The sequence below is a fragment of the Cetorhinus maximus genome, chromosome 13 (genome assembly GCF_964194155.1).
Source record: "Cetorhinus maximus chromosome 13, sCetMax3.hap1.1, whole genome shotgun sequence".
Classification (NCBI taxonomy): domain Eukaryota; kingdom Metazoa; phylum Chordata; class Chondrichthyes; order Lamniformes; family Cetorhinidae; genus Cetorhinus; species Cetorhinus maximus.
Window position 1 is genome coordinate 9,444,821 of NC_135891.1, and position 23,375 is coordinate 9,468,195.

The following is a 23,375-nucleotide window of genomic DNA, read 5'->3' on the forward strand; positions in this document are numbered from 1 at the left end:
TTCTAAGGAGCATCTCAAAGGAGGAAAGGGAGGTAGAGAGACAGGGAGGTGTAAGGAGGGAATTCCAGAGCTCGGGGCCCAGACAACTGAAGGGGCAGCCACCAATGGTAGAGCAATTGTAATTGAGAATATACAAGAGGCCAGAATTAGAGGAGCGCAGCTGACTCTGAGGGTTGTGGGGTTGGAGGAGATTACAGAGATAGGGAGGGGCAAAGACATGGAGGGAATTGAAAACAAGGCTTACGGGGTTAACAAATGGAATTATTCCACACCCCCATTCAGGATTCACCTTCTTACTGTGACGTAGCAGCCTGCCTGACCGACACGATGAGTTTTGGTTGTACATCAGGGATTGAAGACAACTTTTGTCGAAGTGACCTGCATTGTGGCTCTGCCCAACCTCGCAGGTGAAAGAGGTGAGCATCTCCAACACTTCCCAACCCGGTTTCCTCCCCTCCTTTCCTGAGGCACTGCCTCACACTGAGGGACAACTTCACAGGCGCCATTGGCAAAACCTCCAGCCAAGTGTCGGTATTCACTGGAGTTTAGAAAAATGAGAGGGGGTCTCGTTGAAAGGTATAAAATTCTGACAGGGCTGGATGGACTGGATGCAGGGATGATGTTTCCTCTGCCTGGGGAGGTCTAGAATAAGGGGTCTCAGGATATGGGGTAGGCCATTTAGGACTGAGATGAGCAGAAACTTCTTCACTCAGAGGGTGGTGAACCCGTGGAATTCTCTATTACAGAGGGCTGTGGAGACCAAGTCACTGAATATATTTAAGAAGGAAATAGACATATTTCTAGACTCTAAAGACATCAGGGGGTATGGGGAGAGAGCGGGAGTATGGCGTTGAGATAGATTATCAGCCATGATCATACTGAATGGCGGTGCAGGCTCAAAGGGCCGAATGACCTACTCCTGCTCCTAGTTTCTATGTTTCTGTGTTTCAACCATAAAATGCCGTCATCACAAGCCCAGCTAGATCCTGGCCTCAACCCAAATAGGCTCATGCAGGAGAATGGCATTTGCTCGAGGTAATGCAGAGCTAGTAGAGCAGCTGGAACCAGTCACAACAAAGTGAACCCCACCCAACCCACTCACCACCCTCCCCCCACCCCAGGCATTCTTCCTGCCCATTAACTCTGAAAATAGTAATTCTGGATGTCCCACCCAGGGACCAATGCCTTGTCAAAGATGGCTCACTGCCAGTCAGAAAATCATAGGTTTAAGTTTGAGCACATATTCTAGGCTGTCACTTCAGTGCAGTGCCGAGGGAGTGCTGCACTGTCAGTGGTGCTGTCCATTGGATGAGATGTCAAACCGAGTCCCCACCTGCCCTCGGCTCTATCTGGAAGAGGACCAGGGGAGTTCTCCCCAGTGTCTTTATCCCCCAAGCAACATCACTTCAAGAGACGATCCTGTAATTTATTTGCGGGAGCTTACTGTGCATAAATTGGTTGCCACGTTTCCTACAACAGTGACGACATTTCCAACAAGTGCTTGGCTTTGGGGCACCCTGAGGCCGAGAAAGGCGCTACATAAATGTAAGCCCTTTCTTTTGATGACTCTCTTGAAAATGTTTAAACCCAAGCCACCCTTAAAAGTACAAGCACAACATTCCCCGACGGAGAACTCATTTCTGCTTTATTTTTTTTTCCACATTTTGGCTAGATTGTTTTTTTTTTAATATAAAAAAAAAATTTACAGCAGATATAACAACGTTAAAACTTAGAAAAGGCCAGATCTCCCCAAATGGAGATAGACTTCAGCATTTTTTTTTTATATAAAGTGTCACACTCTCTGTCAACCCTTTTTTGAAAACACCAAGCTCACGCTGCGCAGGGTCTGCGGGGGTTGTAGCCGGACTCGAACGCCCAGTTCCAAACTCCAAGATGAGAAGTTGCTGCTTGGAAGTTCTTCGAGGTGCGAACGTGGGGGGCAGCAAAGAGGCTTTTCGAGGCTGTGTCCGTGTACTCCCGGTATGAAGTTTGCCATGTGTATCTGCTGCTGCTGCTGCCCCCCCTCTTTTTCAACCCCTTAAGATTTCAGTCCCCTAGTCGCCGGTTGCGCTCCGCTCGACTGACAGCGGAGCCTCTCCTCACTCTCCCGCCGCCCTCAGCGGGTGCGCTTTCACTGGCGCTGCATCCGCAGAGTTCCCGGTCCCCTGAGCTTCGAATACCCGCTCTTTCCGTCCTTCTCCTTAACCTGCAGAGGCCAAAAAACAAATCGAGTTAACACGAACGAACGAACGAAATATTTATCACCCACACATTTTAAAATCGGACAATTTAATATTAGCTTTTTTTTTAATAATTTCGCCCTCTTGCCTTAAAATATTAAACACGCAACAAATAGCAAATCCATTTCATAAAATATATGAAATTATATATATATATATGGTTTAGTATTTTTTTCTAAAACATATATAAAATTATATTTCGTTCATATATATATTTTAGGTAGCTGATACTCAATTTTTTATAAAACATTCAAAATTATTTCAGATAATATAAGTGCAGAATACCAATTTTTTTTTTTGTAAATCTATTATTCTTTTAACTTAAAAGGGGAACACACTTTTAGTTAAGATTTAGTCAGGTCTCTGTTTAAAATAGGAGAGCAGCGTGGCCCGTTCCAGAGGTGATCGGGTAACATATTAATGACACACCGTCCGTAACAGTAGAACTGTAACCAATTTGTAATGCGATACACTCCACATTGGCGTTTGTTCTATGTGGGGGTCAGTTAGGAAAAACACACTCGGCTTCCTGAAATGTTCCCTGCTTCACCCGCCCCTTAATGTTCCGATTCTCGGGCACACCTGACGTCCCAAACGTATTTTATTACCCTGTGGCTGGGGGACATCGATTTCTGGAGCGAGTTTTTTGTTGGGTGGGGGTGGGAGCAATAACGGGAAACACTGGAGTTTAGAAAATTACCCTGGTGTGATTTTAGAACAGCTCAAAAGGCGAACGAGCTAATTACATGCCATGCTAAAATAATTAACGAAATAATTAGATACAAGCAGGTTAAGTGCTGGTAGTTTAATTGGTTGACTCAAAAAGAGTTACACTCACAGAGCAGGCAGTGTTGGTGCATTGACGAACGGCATAATTTCTAGGTTTAGCTATTCCAGCATTATCTATAAATTACAGCAGACAGACAGATCCGTCTGCGTTGTTTACCCTACAATAGAGGACATGGGTTTTTTTTTAAAAAAAATCAATTATACACACCAGAGCAGAGCTTTAAACAAATTAGCAAAAAAAAATACAATTGTTTCCTTGGGCACATTTATAAAGTTATGAATTCCAAAAAAATTAATTCTTATTTAAAGCAATGACTCTCCTCGGAGAGCCTTTCTTTTATATAGGGGCTACATGAGGAATTCTCTTTCACCGTTGGCAAAAGAAACGACATATGTGCAATAATGCATGTAGGAAATGAGCTACAACATGTGTAATTGAATTGAACGGTTCAGGTGGTGTCATGAACATTAAGTACTGTACAAAGTTTGATGGGTTTGTGAATGCTGGCAGAACCCATTTAATTTGATACTTCACATTTACCGCCGGCAATTTACTATTATTGATTAAATACAGTGCAAGTTAAAAATATAAAAGCTTCAGCACGCCCTGTATTGTAGAGGTGTAAGGAGGGCAGAAATCATGCAGGACTTGGAACCAGCATTTGACAAGTTCTGTTATTTTAAGAAATGAGATGAAATGTAGTTCCGATGAAATAACGTTCTGATGAAAATCATCCACTTAAAACATTAAACCTGTTTTCTTTCCACTGATCCTGCCTGACCTACTCAGCATTTCCAACATTTTCTATTTTTATTTCAGATTTCCACCGTCCGCAGTATTTTGCTTTTGCATACATTGTAAGTAATTATGCCATAACTCATTATATATCTATTAATAAAAGATTGCTGGGTGTACCTTTGATTTGCCAAAAAAAATGTAATGCCTCCAACAGTTGGCCACTCTTTCTCACAATCTCATTAGTCAATAATAATTATGTGCCTGTTATGTCAATTTCCAGTAATTTCATTGGTTGCGAGAGGCATGTGTCTATTTGTGTTTAACAATATTCAAATATATATTAGAAAGTCATCAATCACTGTTTGGGATCTATTTATGACTGACTTTGTTAATGATTGTTCAACACAGAGATGAAAGACTTTTTGAAGTAAACATTTAATTCATATTTTATTCAATTTTAAATCTTTGGTTATTAACTTCTCTCGTCTATTTCCATATTTAAACGTCTTCTGGGAGTTAGTCAGTCCTATTGATTTGATGACTTCTACATTGGTTTAACGTTTTGTTCATGGGTAACTCCACATGGGATTGACGCCTGGGCTAAATGTTCCACCCATTGTCTGTGAATGGACAAAATAATCGAACTCCAGCTGATTCCATTGTCACCACCCTTTACATCCACTTTTATTGTTTTTTTGACAGACCACAAATTGTTATTTTCTCTCCAGGTCATTTGATATCCTTGGTCCACGTGGCTGGGAAGGTAGGCGTGTGACTTGGTCCCATCCTTTATGATCTGACCCAGGGAGCATCCAATGAATACAAAGCGATAGGAGGGGCGGTGGGGCATAGAGATGATTTTACCTCCAATCTTTCCTGTTTCCTTTTGGGATGCGCCAAGTTTCCACTTGGCATAGAGGTTTTGCTCTTCATTCTCTTTCAGCAAAAAAAAACCCAATTGAGGGTTTATCACATTGTTCCCACTGCTCTTTCATCAATAGTTTGCTGAAAAATGTTAGAATTGACATTCTGCTGTGCTATCTTCAGCCTCTGCACTGTTTACATGCACCGAGCTTGAGTCAGGTTTTATTTGTCTTCAAGAACATTAAAAAAAACAGCTCAAACTCTAAAAATAATCAAACTGGTATTTACACACCAAACAACTTATAAACCAGTACTGGTTGGCTTTGGAATTTTATTGACCCAGGGTGAATTCCTGATGTATTAGTCTCATGAGCTACTTGCTGTTGGAGGACGGTACTATTAACACAGGACCCTCTGCTGAAATTGTCTCAAAACAGATTGAGAAACCTGCCATTAGGCACAGTCCTGAAGTGATTCAAGTTTGAAATAATTTTAGCAAATGATTTTTATTTTGAAAATGATATGCCAAATTACAGGATTATTAGCTGGATGTCACATTTTTCGTAAGTTTCAATTCAATCAAGTAAATATTCTTTAAACGACTTCTCTAATCTCCAGTTCCATTATTTTACTGAATGTTACAGCTATTTACAGTGTTCAAACAAAAACCACCGTAACCTTATTAAGTCTTATATTGCTTCCAGGTGAAGGTACAATGTTCTATTTCTCTCCCCAAAGTTGCTCACAAATTTCCTCCAAACAAACATTTTCCTTGACATGTTATATTCGTACTGAATGGAACTATTTCTGGTATTTATGTAGTAGCTTTCCTATTGAACAGGTGGACGACATTGGTCTATTATGTCTACGATTAATGATTGACCCACAAACAGTATTGTGTCTGCATAGCAATTAAATCAGCTTCTCTGGGGCCTAAAGTACCATTAACAAAATCCACAGTGTGTATATGATAATATATATTACACACACACACTTAAATGTTCTTCAGTATGCCATGAACTAAACAACATTGCCTCTATATTTCTCTAAATCCATTTATAAGACGATATGCTTTAGAATCGCAAGAAACAGAGTTTAGATTTTATATAAAACTCCGGTGTCTATTCTTTTAAGAATCAGAAAAGTCAACATTTATAGCACAATTTATGCCATTTTATTTTTATACAAATGTACAGAATTTATATAGATTTCTTTAAGTTATGAAAAAATTTATAGACTAAGAAGGCAAGATATTAATGAATAGTATGTATGGCCACATAATGGTAATCACTGGACTTCAAGATCAATTCATTTGAAGCATTTAAAATCAGTTTGAGGTGTAAGAAGGAGCCAGTCTCTAATTTTAAGCACTTGCATTGTTATTTACAACGTAAAGGATAAGGAGCCATATAAATGCAAAGAAAAAGATCAGAGTTAATCGCTTGTAACAATCACAGTCATTGGTTTTTGATGGTGTTATTGCTTACATTGTAATTATTGGCTGGACCGATAAAACTCCTTGAAAGTTAAAATATGTTGTAAATGATAATGCAAGGGTTTAAAGTCATAATGGGAGATTGTTATTACCTTTGTTGCTAATAGGAGCCTGGTGGCCTGTACCACATGTGATTTTTATCAGGTACAAATGCCACCACATTTGAATCACTAGTTTGGAAAGGATTATTTACCCAGTAGTTGTAAGCAAATAGTTCTGTGGTTTTTTGGATTATAAATTCTGGAGCTGACTAAGGCAACAGGCTGTGTTTTTCTAACTAGGATTCAGCCAATTATTCCATCATAAAATGCAATGAGGACTTTATTGCTCCCATGGTCAAGTCCAGCCTAAGATTTTGACTATTTCCAACAAATGAGAACAATTTTAAATTCATAAAATAAAATTAAATGTGAAAATAATTTCAAAGCAGCAATAATACAACAATAATAATCTTTATTCCAAATTAAATATTAATACTAAATCATCTATTATTAGCAGCAGATGCAACAACTGACAACATGCATGTCAGTTATGGCTCAGTTGACAGCACTCTTAACCTCTGAGTTAGCAGGTTCTGGGTTCAAGTCCCACTCCAAGGCTTGAGCCCAAAATTACTGAGGGAGCGCTGCACTGTTGGACATGCGCTCTTTTGGAAGAGGCATTAAATCAAGGCCCCACTTGCCTGCTTGGGCGTAAAAGATCTCATGGCACTATTGTAGGGAAGAGCAGAACATAACTGTCTCTGGTGTCCTGGTCAATATTTATCCCTCAATCAACATCAGAAAGACAAATTACCTGGTCATTATCACATTTTAGAATGCTGTATCCAACTAGCTCGGCTGCTGCGCTTCCTACATCACAATAGTGACCACACTTCTAAAATACTTCATCTGCTGTAAAGCACTCCAAGACATCTGGTGCTCATGAAAAGTTCTATAAAAATGCAAGTTTTTCTTTTCTTATTTATGTAGCACCTTTAACATCAGCAAATGTCACAAGGTGCTTCATAGGACATTGTCAAACAAAAATTGATAATGATGTAAAAAAAAGTGAGATTAGATTATTAGGAATGGGTGATTAAAAGCATAGTCAATGGAGGCTCTTAAAGGAGGATAACAAAGATGAGAGGCCAAGTTGTTTAGGGAGTTTGGGTCCTGGGCAGCTGAAGGCACAACTTCAATGCTAGGGTGAAGGGAGCCGGGGATGCTTAAGAAACCATAGCTGGAGGAACTGAGCTCTTGGAGAGTGCAAGCCATTAGGTGGTTACGGGAGTGCAGGTTGGGTGGGGGTTAGCGGTGAAGTCCATGCAGGGACACAAAGATGGGAGTTTTAAATTTAGTGTTGTTGGACTGGGAAATGCAGCAACTGATTTTATAGTGGGTTTCTGACCAACTGTTGGGCACCCCTTAGTCTTTTGTTTGACTTAGCATTTATTTTCCTCTCAGCTTCGTGAAACCAATTAAGGTGCTTTTCTTTGTTAAAGACACTATATAAATGTAAGTTGTTCAGAACCTCCATATAAAGCAATGAGACTTTAGCAATAGTGACTCTTATCTTGCTCTTTAATTAGCTCTAACCCTTAAAACCTGCTGATAGGCTGACCATTTGAAGTAGGTTGGAAAAAGTACAAAGAACAGATACAAATATATCATTTGTATAGTATGTCTATATGAACTACAACCTGAGAAGTACCCTTTCAACAAATCACAAAATACCCCCAAAAAAGTTTGAACTCTCAGTTCTGGTATTTTGCGATGTTTTTTGAAAGGCCACGTCTCAGGAGACGGATTTCATATTGAAATATATATTTATATATATAAAAAACTTGATAATGATGGGTGACACCAATGTCAGTATTGTGTTGTCTTGTTACTGAACCCAAGTCCATCTTCTATCTCTGAAATGCATTGCCTGAACGGGTGCTGGAATCCGCTTCAAAGTAACTTTCTTAGGGAAATTGGATAAATACTTGAAAAAGCAAAACAAAAGGCTATGGGGGAAAGAGCAGCCTATTGGGGTTAATTGGATAGCTCTTTCAAAAAGTCAACAAAGAATGAGAGGCGACCTTATTGAAACATGTAAGATTATTAGGGGACTTGACAGGGTAGATGCTGAGAGGTTGTTTCCTCTTGTGGGAGAGTCTAGGACCAGAGGGCATAATCTCAGAGTAAGGGGTCGCCCATTTTAAACAGAGACGAGGAAGAATTTCTTCTCTCAGAGGGTAGTAAACCTGTGGAATTCTTTATCGCAAAGGGCTGCAGAGGCTGGGTGGTTAAATATATTCAAGGTGGAGATGGACAGATTTTTAACTAGTCAGCGAATCAAGGGTTATGGAGAAAAGGCAGGAAAGCGGAGTTGAGGATTATCAGATCAGCCTTGATCTCATTGAATGACGGAGCAGATTCGATGGACCGAATGGCCTACTTCTGCTCCTACGTCTTATGGTCTTATGGTCTAACACAAGCACCAAGGGCCAAATGGGCTCCTCCTGTATTGTAAATGTCTTTCCTTCCGGACTAGGATTGCTAAGACTGTGCAGTTTCAACATTTTCAGCGTAATTTCAGATAGCCTGGTTTTCCTGAGCTGGGTCCACACTCAGTGCGCCCCAAGAGGAATGCTACCTACCCCTTTCCTTTGGTTGCTCAGACAGAAGGTGCAGATGGACCTGGGCTGCGAGCCCTCAAACTCATTCTGGCTGCTGTAGACGGTGGCCAGGCACGGCTGCCCATCCAGGCACTCCTCTCCCACCAGCAGGATGTTGCCCAGGTGGGAGATGTAGCTGGAGGCCAGGCGGAGGGTCTCGATCTTGGAGAGTTTCCTGTCGGCGGGCTCAGTGGGGATGAGTGTCCTGAGGGCGCTGAAAGCTGTGTTGACGCTGTGAGTCCTGTCTCTCTCCCTGGCGTTGGCTGCCTGCCGGTGCTTCACCACCATGGTGCTCTTGGAGAAGGCGACCCTCCTCCTCTTGCCAGAGCCGTTGCAGCAGTCAAAGGACTGGTCGGAGCCCTCGCTCTCGCTCTTGTTCTCATCATCGTCGGAGTGGAGGCTGATGTCCGGATAGAAGTGGCGGGCAGCTACAGGTCTCAACATGGTGAAGGCCATGACTCCCACCAGCCCACCAACCCCCACCTCCCCCCCCACTTCCTTCCCTTCCCTCCCTCCCTCCCTCCCCGGGTCTCAATAACCTGGCAGCAGCTCCGGCGAGGTCTGATGAAGGCTTGGAACCGACACAAGAAACAACAGCAAGTGGAAAAATCCCTTCTGCTCCAAACCCTGCAAGAGTGTCCCAGCTGCAGACACACAGCAGCCCCTGGCCTTATGTCATTCAAATCTGTTGTGATAAACCCAAAAGTCCATTTATAACCCGGGGGTGGGGCTTGCGGAGACACGCAAGTCCTTCAGAAGCCAATAGGAAGAGCTCTTCACCGCCCCCCCCACCCCAGCACCCCCTCTGAGGGCAATCAATAATTTTTATCAATTATGTGTCAGGAGCAGCGATGTTTTAAACTGGGCGTTAGATGTGCTCAGAATCGATTCTCATCTTGTTTCCAAACTGAGAAATAGACGATTCTTTTTTTTTTAACTTAAAAACACCTGACCTTTCGGCCGGGAAAATTAACAAATTGCGCTGTGGACCCTCGCTCCTTCGGCGAAAATTGCAGCCTCTGTGGTTGCTGGAATCTCTAGCGTAGAATTGCAGGCGGTTGCCAACAGTATGCTTCTCTCCCCCCAGCTTCACCAAGGCTTAATTACAAGTACACATTCCCCCAGCTCCTTGCGTCTGTTCAATATTGCAGCTGGGTTCCGTTCCAGAGTACCTTGTGTTTTTTTGTGTAGACTTCTGGCATTATAGAAAACAGATCCCTTGCCTTTTCCAAGTGCTCTCTGGCTGGGCTGATTTCCCTCATAGGATCCTGAGGGTTAAGATTTCAGTAGAAAGTTGTTGACGGAGAAACATATCACAGGTAAAGCATTTTATGTTTCCTACTCTAGCCACAGTGCCTGATTTATTTTGTTGTGGAAGACTTGGTCGGCTTTTTTTTTTTAAAAATGCAACATGTACATTAAAGGAACAAATGATTTCAATATAACCCCCCAAAGAGAGGGAGAGACGAGAACCTTGGGGCACTGTGTTAGAGGGACTGGTCCATTTCAGCTCGGTCTACTGCACACTGCAATTCGTCAAATAGTCACCTCATATTTTGCATGCGCTCTCTTTGGTATTTCTGTTCAGCTCGGATATACTAATTTGTGGGGGGGGGGAGGGGAGAGAACAGAAGTAGAAGTGTAAAGGGGTGGGGTGGGGGGTTTACTTTTGAGCACTACCTACTTGCCTCACCCGGCGCCCACCTCTGCAATTCACTGTCACCAATTCCGCTTTGCGCTACACACCACAAGACAAACGGCGACTTAATTCTCTATCTAGCCCCAAACATTCTACCAGGGTGAGAAAGGTTCAAGTCATTTCAGTCAGCCAAGCCGCCTGCTTCTCGAGGAACAAATGAGAAATGTCAGGGGAAAGCCGTAAGCAGGCATCAGACACTGCCCGTGATGGGGTGTGTGTGTGTGTGTGATTCAAACCCGCTTTCCCTAAACTTTTTAGGTTTTTTCTCCCTCCTCCCCCCCTCTATTTTAGTGGATTAAATGATTAGTAATACCCGAGGGCAATGAGGGACGGCTAATGAATACTGACTTTGCCAGCGACGCTCACATCCCACGAACGAATAAAAAAAACAAATTGAATTGGGATCTGATCCTTATTGATGTCTGCTTTATGCGAGGGGGTGATGCGTTTACATTACGGCAAATAACAGTGTGGGCAACAGAACGAGTGCCTTAACACATACATACACAGAGACAAATGCACATGGACACAAATATACACATAAGCGCATTTACACATATGTACACAAACACACATTTATACACAAACAAGGGTTAGCAGGATAAAGCAACAAACACTATCAAACACACACACCCTGTCAAGTATGTTTGATGGCAGTAGTGTGTTAGGGTTCATTCAGAGAGTCTGACTTGCTGTTACTACATACATTTTTACACGCATCTTGTAGTCTGGAGCTATAGATGGTGATGGCAGAAGCCCCAACGTCCTTTCCATCACGTGGCTGACCAGGAATCTCTCCCATTCTTACCGTCTGCCATTGGCATGTGTTGGAAGGATTTACAGGTTGATTGATACACAATCTATTTGGCTGTTTTAGGAACACACCTTCCTTGGCCATGAGTCCTGGAGTAGGACTCGAACCCAAAGATTCTGGCAGGACTGTACTCACTGCAACAGGAAAAAAAACCCCTCAAATTGTTATACAAATATGCAAGCGCACACATGCATGGTGGGAGTACCTTCACCACATAGAATCCAAGGAGAAAGCCCCACACCCTGCCTTGCCCAGAGCAAGGAGGAACATAGGGACAGGAGTAGACCGTTCAGCCCTTCAGTGAGACCATGACTGATTTGTAGTCTAACTCCATATCTAACACCTTTGCCCCACATCCCTTAATATCTTTGGGTGACAAAAATAGATCAATCTCAGATTTAAAACTTACAATCGATCTAGAAGCAATTGCTATTTGTGCAGGAGAGTTCCAAACTTCTACCACCCTTTGTGTGTGGAAACGTTTGATAATTTTCCCTAGTCACATCCTGTCAGTTCCCATACCTGCCCATCACCCCTGCTCTCTATCTCCTTCTGCTCAGCCAATTTCATATCTTGCCTTTAATTCCATGGGCTTCAACTTGGGATGGACAATACATGCTGGCCTTGCCAGCAAAGTCCATATCACGAGAATGGATGTCAAAATTGCAACAAAAAAAAAAGCACTCATGTGTATATATATATATGTATAAATGCATATACATATCATGCAGACACACACAGGCACACACACACACACACGCCCAAACCTGTTTACAAACACACAAGTACATTGTCAAATTGGGTCGACAGGACAATGCAGCAGGGACGATGAAGGATAACTGAGTTCTGTTGGGGTTCATACCTTACACCTGGTTTTGAATGACCCAGTTAGCTATTTAATTTGCAGATCGCACCCCTGAACTGGGACAGGCGAGCGGGAAGGGGTATTTTCAGTGTCTCTGGAATGTCAGCAGCGAGCGGCCTCTCTCTCTCACCTCTCAGTATTTGCGGTTTTATCATCTAGACTAGATGCCATTGCGCAATGAGGGATTTTTGGGACTTCGACATCACCCAGGGTGCAGGTGACACAATTATACACACACACACACCCAGAGTCAGGAATGCTAAACACCTATCAGCATCTGAAAACGATATTTCATTTCATTCCTCCTCTCAGACGCTGACCGCCCTGTCTGGGGTGTTGTTCTTCCTCCAAGAATTTCAGTTCAATTTCAGCGCTCCCCCTCTTTAATTTATGGATATCTCGCTAAAACATCGCCTGGTCCTGAACGTGTAACTATTTAATCAGGAGTCCGGCACTTAATACCTGCTCCGAGGAACCACACCAAGGTTAGACACATCGGCCACGGGCCTTTGAGGGAAGAGATATGATTTGATTGGAAATAATAGTAATACTATAGTAACGTGATATTTAATTTGTTTCAGCTTAAAACAGGATCCCGCAGGTGATCAAAAATTAAAATAACTGCTTCAGAAAGCTCGACTTTACACCATAAACCTTGTATTGGGGTCGCCAGAAATCAGCTCCATTGTCGTCTCAACGCATTTGAGGTATATGTTTCACCTTATCTCCCGTGGATGGACCTTTGCCTTAAAAGTGCTCTGTAAATCAGCCTTAAACAAAAAACTCTTGGAATAAGTATTGAGATAATGATTCTTCTCTTAACCTTTCCTGTTACTTGCAATGTACATCTCATTGGTAAAAACAGGCGCTGGGTACGATTTTCCGACTATAAACAGTGCGAAACATACACAACCTAGCGATTTGACCAGCTAAGTCTTGTAATCTTATGGTTAAAAAAAACACAAGCAATATATTGTTTCTAGCGTGGGGCGGTTTGGTGCCTTTGAACAACTACATATTTTTTTTTTGTCTTTTTAAAAAATATATAATACTTAATTGGTAACGTTTGTAAAAGTGCTTTACAGTTCGAATTTACCATGAGGTCAAGCGGCAGTAGAGTTTAACTCTATCCAATTGCAGTATGTGACACTCTGAGATGCCTCATTACACGGGGTGGGTTGGGTTGGGGTTGGGGTGGACAATGATAGATTTTGGGGTGCCCAAAGCAAATATTTGTGTGTCCAGCAGCGTTCTGGTGTTTTAGGGCTGGCTCTGTGTTTGTTTGGTTTCACGGCGGTGGAACCCCACCCCCCCCTCACTCACCAACCACCCCGGGAGGAAGCCGCAGCAGAAGCTGCAGGTGCGCATTCTTGAACGGAACCGGCTTGTTATCTCAGTCCGCCTCCCGCCAACATCCCTAGCAGGAGGAGAGAGAGAGAGAGAGACACAGGCACAGGGCGGGCTCATTCTGAACTGGAGAGAGGGAGGGAGATGGATGGGAATTCAGCCTCCTGGATAGCACTTTTTTTCTGCCCCTTCTTTGCCCCAGCCGATTTATTTTCTCAATGTGCTTCGTTGGGAGAGGAGAACGAATCTAAAATCGCCTCTCCACCACCCACCACCATTTTTTAACTAATGTGGAATTTTAGATAAATATTTACTGTGCAAACAGCTGCCCGTTTATTTGTTATCTCAAGTGTGCTACACTCTTAAAAAAAACAGTTTTATCGTGTTCATTTCAGACTCACGAAGGTTTTCTTTTTAACCATTTAAATTAAATTAAACCAGCCAGCAGTTTTACCGAAAGGACTGGGAGACGGTACATTTGTTCCATATCGATTTGATTGGGGCTTTTCTTCCAACTGGGTTTGAGATTAGACCTTTAGTGAACTTTAAGTGTATCAACATTTCTGGTACTGGTTTGACCGATACCACCAATGCAGATTCAACCGTTTCAAAATGATATAGTCATTTGGCACATGGGGTCCGTGCCGGCTCTCTGTGGACCCCCTACCCGCTGGCCCTAAACATTTATTTCCCTCACACGCCCATCCCATATCCTTTTGAAATCATTGGCCCCACCCCGACAGGCTGCCAGATCCAGTTTTCATGTGTGGCATCCAATCTCAGAATGTGTCCAACCTGGACTCCCCCCTCTCATTAGGGATTTGGGAGTCCTTGTGCATGAATCCCAAAAAGCTAAATTTCCAATGTCCAAATAAAAGGTTTAAGAACAAAAAAAAACAAAAAAAATCCCCAAAAGCTAACATACAAGTTCAGCAGGTAATAGGGAAGGCAAATGGAATGTTGGCCTTTATTTCAAAGGGAATGGACTATAAAAATAGGGAAGTCTTGTTAAAACTATACAAGGCACTAGTTAGACCACACCTAGAATACTGTGAACAGTTTTGGTCCCCTTATCTATCCAATATACTGGCATTGGAGGCAGTCCAGAGAAGGTTCACTAGGTTGATCCCAGGGTATGGAGGGATTTTCTTATGAGGAGAGGTTGAGTAGGTTGGGCCTGTACTTATTGGAGTTTAGAAGAATGAGAGGCGACCTTGTTGATATAAGACTCTCAGGGGGTTTGACAGAGTAGATGCTGAGGGGTTGTTTGCCCTTGTGGGAGAGTCTAGGACCAGAGGGCATAATTTCAGAGTAAGGGGGTCACCCATTTAAAACAGAGATGAGGAGGAATTTCTTCTTTCAGAGGGTAGTCAATCTGTGGAATTCTTTTACCGCAGAGGGCTGTAGAGGCTGGGTCATTAAGTATATTCAAGGCTGATATAGACAGATTTTTAATCAATAAGGGGATCAAGGGTTATGGGGAAAAGATAGGAAAGTGGAGTTGAGGATTATCAGATCAACCATGATCTCATTGAATGGCAGAGCAGACTTGATGGGCCAAATGGCCTACTTCTGCTCCTACGTCTTATGGTCGTGTGGTCTTATAGCTGGGCATATCTATCATTATCTTGCTCTGTAGCATGCATGCCCCATGCAACTTGAGATAAAAACTGAAAATGCTAGAAATATTCAGCAGGTCAGACAGAATTAACGCCTTGGGTTTGGTGACCTTTAACTTCTTTGAACATCAAGGATTTTTGAAATTATGTTGCATGAATATTAAACACTTCCTTCTCATAAATGTTTACCATGGGTGGGTATCAGATGAGGGCAGAATCAGGGCTCAGCTGTGATGCCCTCACAGTTCAATAACCCGGTGAGGTTCATGCATGTTAAAGAATTACATGGGTGAGATAGCCAGCAGCCTCCTGGCACTGTGGGACTGCACTTCTAATAGACAAAGGAAGAACATTGTGGTGCTGGGGGTGGGGTGGGGGTGGGGTGGTGGGGGCGGAGATGGGGGGGTAAGAGAGTGCATTATAATTCAACCTATACGTCTCTTAGTTTTCTAGTCACAAACTCAAGTTGAGGGAACAGGCAAGGAGTGTCAGGTCAGGTATTGCACAGGCTGTTTAGGTGCTTAACAGTTTTATTGCTTTATCACCCGTGTACTCTGCGTGGTGTTGTTTTCTAAACCCTGAATGCATTTTTATCAAATCTCTGTGCCAGTGTAATGGAGATGCTAACCCTTTATTGTCTCAGATTAAATAGCAGACAAAGGAATTTCATCCAAAATACCTTTAAAGATTCATGGAATAATGCTGCACTGAGTGGCTTCTAGGCTTAGTTTCCTGTTCGGGTTTGGAAATAATATTTCATTGTACTTTATTTTACTTGTAATCAGACGAAGGATGGGACTCACTTCTATTGCAATCAGCACATACATTAACAAATGTAGATCAGAACATTTATTTCAAGATTGCAGGTTCATGTAAAACTGCCTTTTCCCCCATGCTGGGGACAACGGTAGAGAAGGGATTTTCTGCACCACGGTTGCTGAGATGGGATTTTCCAAGGTTCCCCTTTCCATTAATTCTGGAAGGCTGCCAATGATGACTGGGTCTCGTGCTGGAGCTGTAGAGTCCAGGGAGCGGGATATCCAAGGCAATGGAATGCATAAACAACAGTAGCTGTATACTTAAAGGGGTCCAGGGCATATCCTGTTTGATTATTCTTTCCATTTGGGTCTTTCAGAGTGTTTTAGAAGATTGGTCAGGTTCAGGGCAAAGACAGGACTGCTCTCTATTCTGAAAGAGCCCTGGATGCCTTATCTGGAGGGGGTTGTGGGGGGGTGGGTGGGTGGGGTGGGTGGGTGGATGATTTTTTAAAATTCATTCATGGGATGTGGGTGTTGCTGGCTAGGCCAGCATTTATTGCCCATCCTCAATTGCCCTTGTTCAGAGGAGATCTTCCATCGGTTAATGGAAATAATTTACAATCAGCCACTTGAATTGTGAAATAGGCTCACGGGGCTGAAGGAACTGCTCCTGTTCCTCATTGTTATGACACAGCAGAGGGAAACTTGAACAACTGTCATAACCTATATTTTCAATTATTATGTTTGAGATGCAGCTCTGAATTCAGGAATAAGACCACCAAGCCTCGAAAGGTTTTTTTTATACAGAAGTAAACTAAACATTTATTAATTTAACAAGAAATTAAACACATAAGCATGTCTACAAATTACTACCATAATAACTTGTAACAAATCCCAAAATTAATCACTCACAGATACATGTTCACCAAGGCAACAATAACCCATGGACTTTAAACTGACACCAGGCAAAGCACATTTGACCTTATGGATTCAAAATGAGGTTCCTTTCAATTTGGTTCCTTTATAGACACAGTTGTAAGCTTACAGGCTGGTTAGATCTTAAATACCTCTGACTTACACACACAAACTCCTTTCTGTTTATACCTAGCTTCTGCTTTGAATGTAAATTTTCCATTGTATTACTAGGTTTTTAAATTTTACCTCTCCTAATAATAATCCTTTCATTCTGCCAATTTTATTAGTAATATAACCACATTGCTTGGCATCTCCCAGCTAGGTGCAAGATTTTAACCATTCTTTTGAATGGTTTATTCAACAAATGCAAATTTACACTTTACCTTCTCCTCCTTACGTTTATCTAATTAACATCTCAAAACTACTATATATCAAAGCACCCAGACTAGATGGCTTTAATCCAATTAAGACACACACACAAACACACACATAGGGCAGAATCTTCTTGTTGGCGTGCAGGGGCGGGCCCCACATGCTGACATTTAAAATGACGCGCGGTGATGTTGGGCGTGTGTCCCGATGTCACCGTGCATCATTCTGATCTTCAGTTCGGCGGGTGCACACCGGAGTCAGCTGCGCCCCCTCCAAACTGTCAAAGGCCTATTACGGCCATCAATCAACAAACTGAAGTCCTTGTCAGGGCTGCCCGTCCAACCTTAAGGTTGGTGGGCAGGTGAAGAGCCCAGACGGCCTTTGCATTTTTCATGGAACCTCATCCACGGGTGCGATGAGGTTTCATGAAGGGTTTATTAATTTAATAAAATGTTTCATGTAAATTAATAAACATGTCCCAGCTCATGTGACAATGTCATATGAGGGGACATGTCTGAACAATTTTATTTTTTTATTTTTCACATTTTTATGACTTTTCTTAATCTCCTTGAGGCAGCCCCGTGCCTCAGGGAGATTTTTGTGCTCTTTCACACGCATGCGCTGACTCTCCTTCCTCCCCCCCGCCCGCACAGGTAGCGCTGAGGTGCACATCATGCTGGACGGGCCTTAATTGCCCCGCCCACGTAAAATGGCTGCGCGTCCGCTCCCGCCCAGCCCACCCGACGGGGAGAAAATTCCCCCCATAGACACAGACCCTACGACAATTCCAATTTAACAATAATTTCCAATAACATTATAGACATTAATATCTCTTCATGACACTCATGCTATCCAGGACCCATCAACAAATGGTTGCCACTTTATGAGCACCATAAATTTATTGAATTATTTGAGAATATGCAAAGCATCCTGCCCCTAATGTAATGGCTAATACATCTGGACAGTGGTGTATCACAACATTTTTTTTATTCATTAATGGGATGTGGGCATCGCTGGCTAGGACAGCATTTATTGCCATTGTGAAGGTGGTGGTGAGTCGCCACCTTGAACCGCTTCAGTCCATAAGGTGTAGGTACACCCAGAGTGCTGTTAGGGAGGGAGCTCCAGGATTTTGACCCAGTGACAGTGAAGGAACGGTGATATATTTCCAAGTCAAGATGGTAATTGGCTTGGAGGGGAACTTGCAGGTGGTGATGTTCCCATGTGTCTGCTGCCCTTGTCCTTCTAGACGGTAGAGGTTGCAGTTTGGAAGGTGCTGTCTAAGGAGCCTTGGTGAGATTCTGCTGTGCATCTTGTAGATGGTACACACTGCTGCCACTGTGCGTCAGTGGTGGAGGGAGTGAACCTTCAAGGTGGTTTTGGGGTGCCAGTCAAGTGGAATGCATTGTCCTGGGTGGTGTTAAGCTTCTTGAGTTTTGTTTGAGTTGCACTTGGCCAGGCAAGTGGAGAGTATTTCATCACGCTCTTGACTTGTACCTTGTAGATGGTGGACAGGCTTTAGGGAGTCAGGAGGTGAGCTACTCTCCACAGAATTCTCAGCCTCTAACATACATTTGTAGCCACAGTATTTATATGGCTGGTCCAGTTCATTTTCTGGCTAATGGTAACCCTCAGGATGTTGATAGTGGGGGAATTCAGTGATGGTAATGTCATGAGGAGATGGTTGAATTCTCCCTTGTTATTGCTGGTCATTACCTGGCACTTGTTGGTGTGAATGTAACCTCCCACTTTTCACCACATGCCTGAATACTGTCCAGGCTTTGTTACATATGGGCATGGACTGCTTCAGTGTCTGAGGAGTCATGAATGGTAATGAATATTGTGCAATCATCATCGAACACTCCCACTTCTGATGTTATGATGGAAGGAAGGTCAATGCTGAAGCAACTGAAGATGGTTGGGCCTAGGACACTACCCCGAGGAACTCCTGCAGTGACTGAGACTGAGCCTGAGCCTGAGACTGAGTCCTGGGACTGAAATCATTGACCCCCAACAACCACAACCACCTTCCTTTGTGCTAGAAATGACTCCAACCAGTGGAGAGTTTTCCCCTTTGACTTGAGTTGCCAGGGCTCCTTGATGCCACACTCAGTCAAATGTGACCTTGATGTCAAGAGCAGCCGCTCTCACCTCCCCATTTGAGTTCAGCTCTTTTGTCTATGTTCAGACTAAGGCTGTAATGAAACCAGGAGCTGAGTGGCCCCGGTGAAGCACAAACTGAACATCGGTGAGCAGGTTATTTCTGATTTAAGTGTTGATTGATAGCACTGTCGATAACTCCCCTTCCATCACTTCAATGACCGATGGGGCAATAGTTAGCCCATTGAAATTGTTCTGCTTTTTGTGTGCAGGACATACCTGGGCAATTTTCCACATTGTTGGGAAGGTGCCAGTGTTTTAGCTATATTGGAAAAACTTGGCTAGGGGCGCAGCAAGTTCTGGAGCACCAGTCTTCAGCATTATTGCTGGAATGTTATCAAGGCACACAGTCTTTTCAGTATTCTTGATATCACATGGAGTGAATCAAATTGGCTGAAGACTGACATCCACCAGCTGTCGTGGTGGGATTTGACCCCTTGTTTTCAGATGATTAGCCTGGGCCTCTGGGTTACTAGTACAGTGACATTACCACCACACAGGCAGCACCACCACCTCCCCCTGGCTTTTACAGAACTACAGCCCACTTTGGAGCACGGGCCACTTCCAGAATATCTATAGGGCAACTCCCTTTAACAGAGGTCTGAAGCCCAGCTGTGGAATCATTACATCAGATGCTTTGGAGACCTTGTGCAAAAGATCCCATGGCGCTGTTTCAAAGAAGAGCTGGAATGACTGTTGGTGTCCTGGTGAATGTTTGTCTATCAGTCAACATTGAAAAAAGATTGACTGGAGGCGTGACAAGTTCTGGAGCACCAATCTTCAGCATTATTGCTGGAATGTTATCAAGGCCCACAGTCTTTTCAGTATCCAGTGCCTTCAGTTGTTCTGCCGCACTGTTCTGATAAAGAGTCATACGGACTCGAAACGTTAACTGTGTCCCTCTCCGCAGATGCTGTCAGACCTGCTGAGTTTTTCCAGCTATTTTTATTTTTATTTTTGTTTCAGATTTCCAGCATCTGCAGTATTTTGCTTTTATCTTACGTTATATTGAAAAACAGATTATTGGGTCAATATCACATTGCTGTTTGTGGGAGCTTGCTGTGTACAAATTAACTACCACGTTTTCTATATTACAACAGCGAGTGCAACAGCTGGTCTGAGAGCATCTGTGGAGAGAAAGACAGAGATAACGTTTCGAGTCCGTATAGATTTCCAGAATCCACAGTGTTTTGCCTTAATACAAGCCTTTAAAAGTGCTTCATTGGCCATGAAGCACTTTGAGATGTCCTGTGGTTGTGAAAAGTGCTATACAAATGCAAATCTTCCCTGCTTCTCCTTGTCATGCACCAGATTTATTCACTCACACACCAGGCACATAGGAGCAGCAAATCCGCCCTTATAATCTTTACTTCCTGCCAAGGATATTACATCTCAGGAGCCAATACCATCTCCCTTCCCTGCTGCATCTGAACATGTAAATGTGTCTTGTTGGGTCCACATGGAGTTATCACATGGAGCGCTTGCAGTGGCTAGCATGTTTCCCCTTTAAGGGAAAACTAGACAAGTACAGAAGGGAGAAAAGAAATGAAAGATACACTGATGGGCTGAGATGAAATAGGAGGCCATGTGGAGCATAAATATCGGCATGGATCACTTGGGCTGAATGACTTGTTTCTATACTGTAACTTTGATGTAGTATCCCTAGTTGCGCTTAATTTAAACTCCTCTGACTGAAGACCATCTACCTCTACCTCTGGAACATCACCACCCATGCTTTACTGCAACTTTTGCCCGCAGCTGGCATCGGTTTGAATGGGGATTGACACCTTTCCCACTCCTGATACCCAGCCTGAGACTCACACCGAACATTGGCTGAAAGGATTTCCTTATCAGCAGGTGGCCTCATACACACTATTTAAGAAAAACACTCAATGTCAACTTTACCTGAATAACAGATTTTGAAAATTATACATTTAGGCTTACTTAAAATTATTTTGAAAAGCAGCCCATAACTGATAGGGATATGTTTCTCCCAACAAAAATGCCTGATTTGTCATTTGTAGCAGAACTATGAATTAGTCAGCCGAAGACAGATCCCAGGAGAAATTGCACCCACTACACATTTTGCAACTGTTGGACCGGCCTTCAGCTGACTGAGTCATAAAATTGGCTTAAACAGCGAATCCAAATCCAGGCTTACGAGAATGGCTGGGGCCTTCCAGTGAAAACATTAATCGATGATGCAGAGGTCAAAATTATGGTTAATTTTAATCACATCATTGTAAAATGTGTCATTTTTAAAAAGTCTTTTTGATGTTTCGTAGCTTATTTTGGATTTTAGGAGCTTCAGTTTCAAAGAAAAATACAGCAAATTGAAAATTTCCAGTGAGTGTTTCGAGTGACGATTCACTTGACCCCACTTTTTAGAAATTCATTTACTGGATGTGGGCGTCGCTGGCTGGGCCAGCATTTATTGCCCATCCCTAATTGCCCTTGAGTAGGTGCTGGTGAGTGGTTTTTTTGTCTTTTGTTCAGTTCCTTTAACCGGTCAGTTAGGGTTGGACACTTTCATAACTCCTTGGTAGTTTTCCATTCCTGGCCTTTCACTTCCGGTTCATGCCCCTTCAGGTTGGCTGGCTGCTGTTCTACTTTGAACTAATCAACAAGATATGACAAAAAGAGTGTTCCAGGAATGGAGACACTTACAGCAAAGTGCCTCACTGGACACAAGATGTTTATTATGTAAATGTATTTTTTACTATGCATTTTTTATATTATGCGTGGGTATATGCATCTACTGTCAAAGTGTGTAGGCACCGGCAGAGCCGAGAACAAGGGTCTTTTTTTGATGAGGTTTCTCTGGAATACACTACCACCTGCAACATGTCTGTTTATTGCCGGGGCCTGTAGTTTGAGCTATATAACCATTCCAGAGAACTTATACGACACACAGTCTGGACTGTTAGATGAAATTTCTGCAGATGGATAACGTTAGCTTATTTTCACAGGGTGTTAACCTAACCTTTCGGGGTAGTAAAAAAACATTCAAGCCCCATGGCATAAAATCACATGTAAAATTTAACATTTCGGAAGATGTCATTTTGATGTGTCTGAATGGTCTCTCTCCTTTCTCCTCACTTTACTCATGTATGTCTTAGTTATTTTAGGTTGTTCTATTTTGGATATTTCAAGTGTGTTGACTTGAAACAAATGCGATAATAAAGAGTTTTTCTCCTGATGTGGGTGAGGCAAATGGAATCTTATAACCCAGAATGAGACCATTCAGCCTTCTGTGTCTGTGCTGGAAATATACACACATAACCGGCTGTTTGAAAGAAAGAGTGTGCATTTACATTGTGTCCCTCATGTCCCAAGCATGTCTCAAAGTGCTTTGCAACTAATGAATAACTTTCAAGGTGCTGTCACTCTTGCTCTGTAGGCAGTCACAGCAGTGACTTGTGCATGGCAGATAGAAATGATTATGACCAGCTAGGGTTGTTGGTTGAGGGACCAGTGCTCCTCCCTGCTCTTCTAGTAACATAGCCCCTTGATGTATGTTTACAGAGGCAGACAGGGCCTCAGGTCACGTCTCATCTGAAATAACACACCTCTAGGATGGACAGACTGGATGCAGGGATGATGTTTCCTCTGGCTGGGGGGGTCTAGAACAAAGGGTCACAGTCTCAGGATATGGGGTAGGCCATTTAGGACTGAGATGAGGAGAAACTTCTTCACTCAGAGGGTGGTGAACCTGTGGAATTCTCTACTACAGAAGGCTGTGGATGCCAAGTTGCTTTATATATTTAAGAAGAAAACGGCTGGATTCCTGGACTCTAAAGGCATCATGGGGTATGGGGAGAGAGCGGAGTATGTCTTTGAGATAGAGGATCAGCCATGATCATATTGAATGGCGGAGCAGGCTCGAAGGGCTGAATGACCTACTCCTGCACCTATTTTCTAGGTTTCTATGTTTCAATGTTTCGGGCAACATTGACAGGTTTACAAGGATGATACAGGAAAGATTAGACAGGCTAGGGCTCCTTTCCCTAGAAAACAAAGGCTGAGGGGTGACCTTATTATTTATTCGTTCACGG

At 42.9% G+C, this 23,375-nt stretch overlaps 1 protein-coding gene and 1 long non-coding RNA gene across 3 annotated transcripts in view; one reads left to right on the forward strand and one right to left on the reverse strand.

The window, feature by feature from the left end:
- Positions 1 to 1,693: 1,693 nt before the first annotated feature.
- Positions 1,694 to 9,471, reverse strand: LOC144688406 (transcription factor 15-like). Its single transcript, XM_078554899.1, has 2 exons — positions 8,754 to 9,471; positions 1,694 to 2,206 (listed from the first exon to the last, which is right to left on the reverse strand). Exons 1-2 carry the CDS (start codon positions 9,225 to 9,227, stop codon positions 2,132 to 2,134), a joined length of 549 nt encoding a protein of 182 aa, XP_078411025.1. The 5' UTR covers positions 9,228 to 9,471; the 3' UTR covers positions 1,694 to 2,131.
- A 129-nt stretch (positions 9,472 to 9,600) lies between these two features.
- Positions 9,601 to 23,375, forward strand: part of LOC144688408 (uncharacterized) — a 116,239-nt gene continuing 102,464 nt past the window's right edge. The window contains exons 1-2 of one of the 2 annotated variants that reach the window (XR_013578406.1): positions 9,601 to 10,090; positions 12,731 to 12,856. This is a non-coding gene — a long non-coding RNA (uncharacterized LOC144688408). Of the gene's footprint in view, positions 10,091 to 12,525; positions 12,635 to 12,730; positions 12,857 to 23,375 lie in introns of those variants that run through there. The other variant, XR_013578407.1, reaches the window with a different exon arrangement.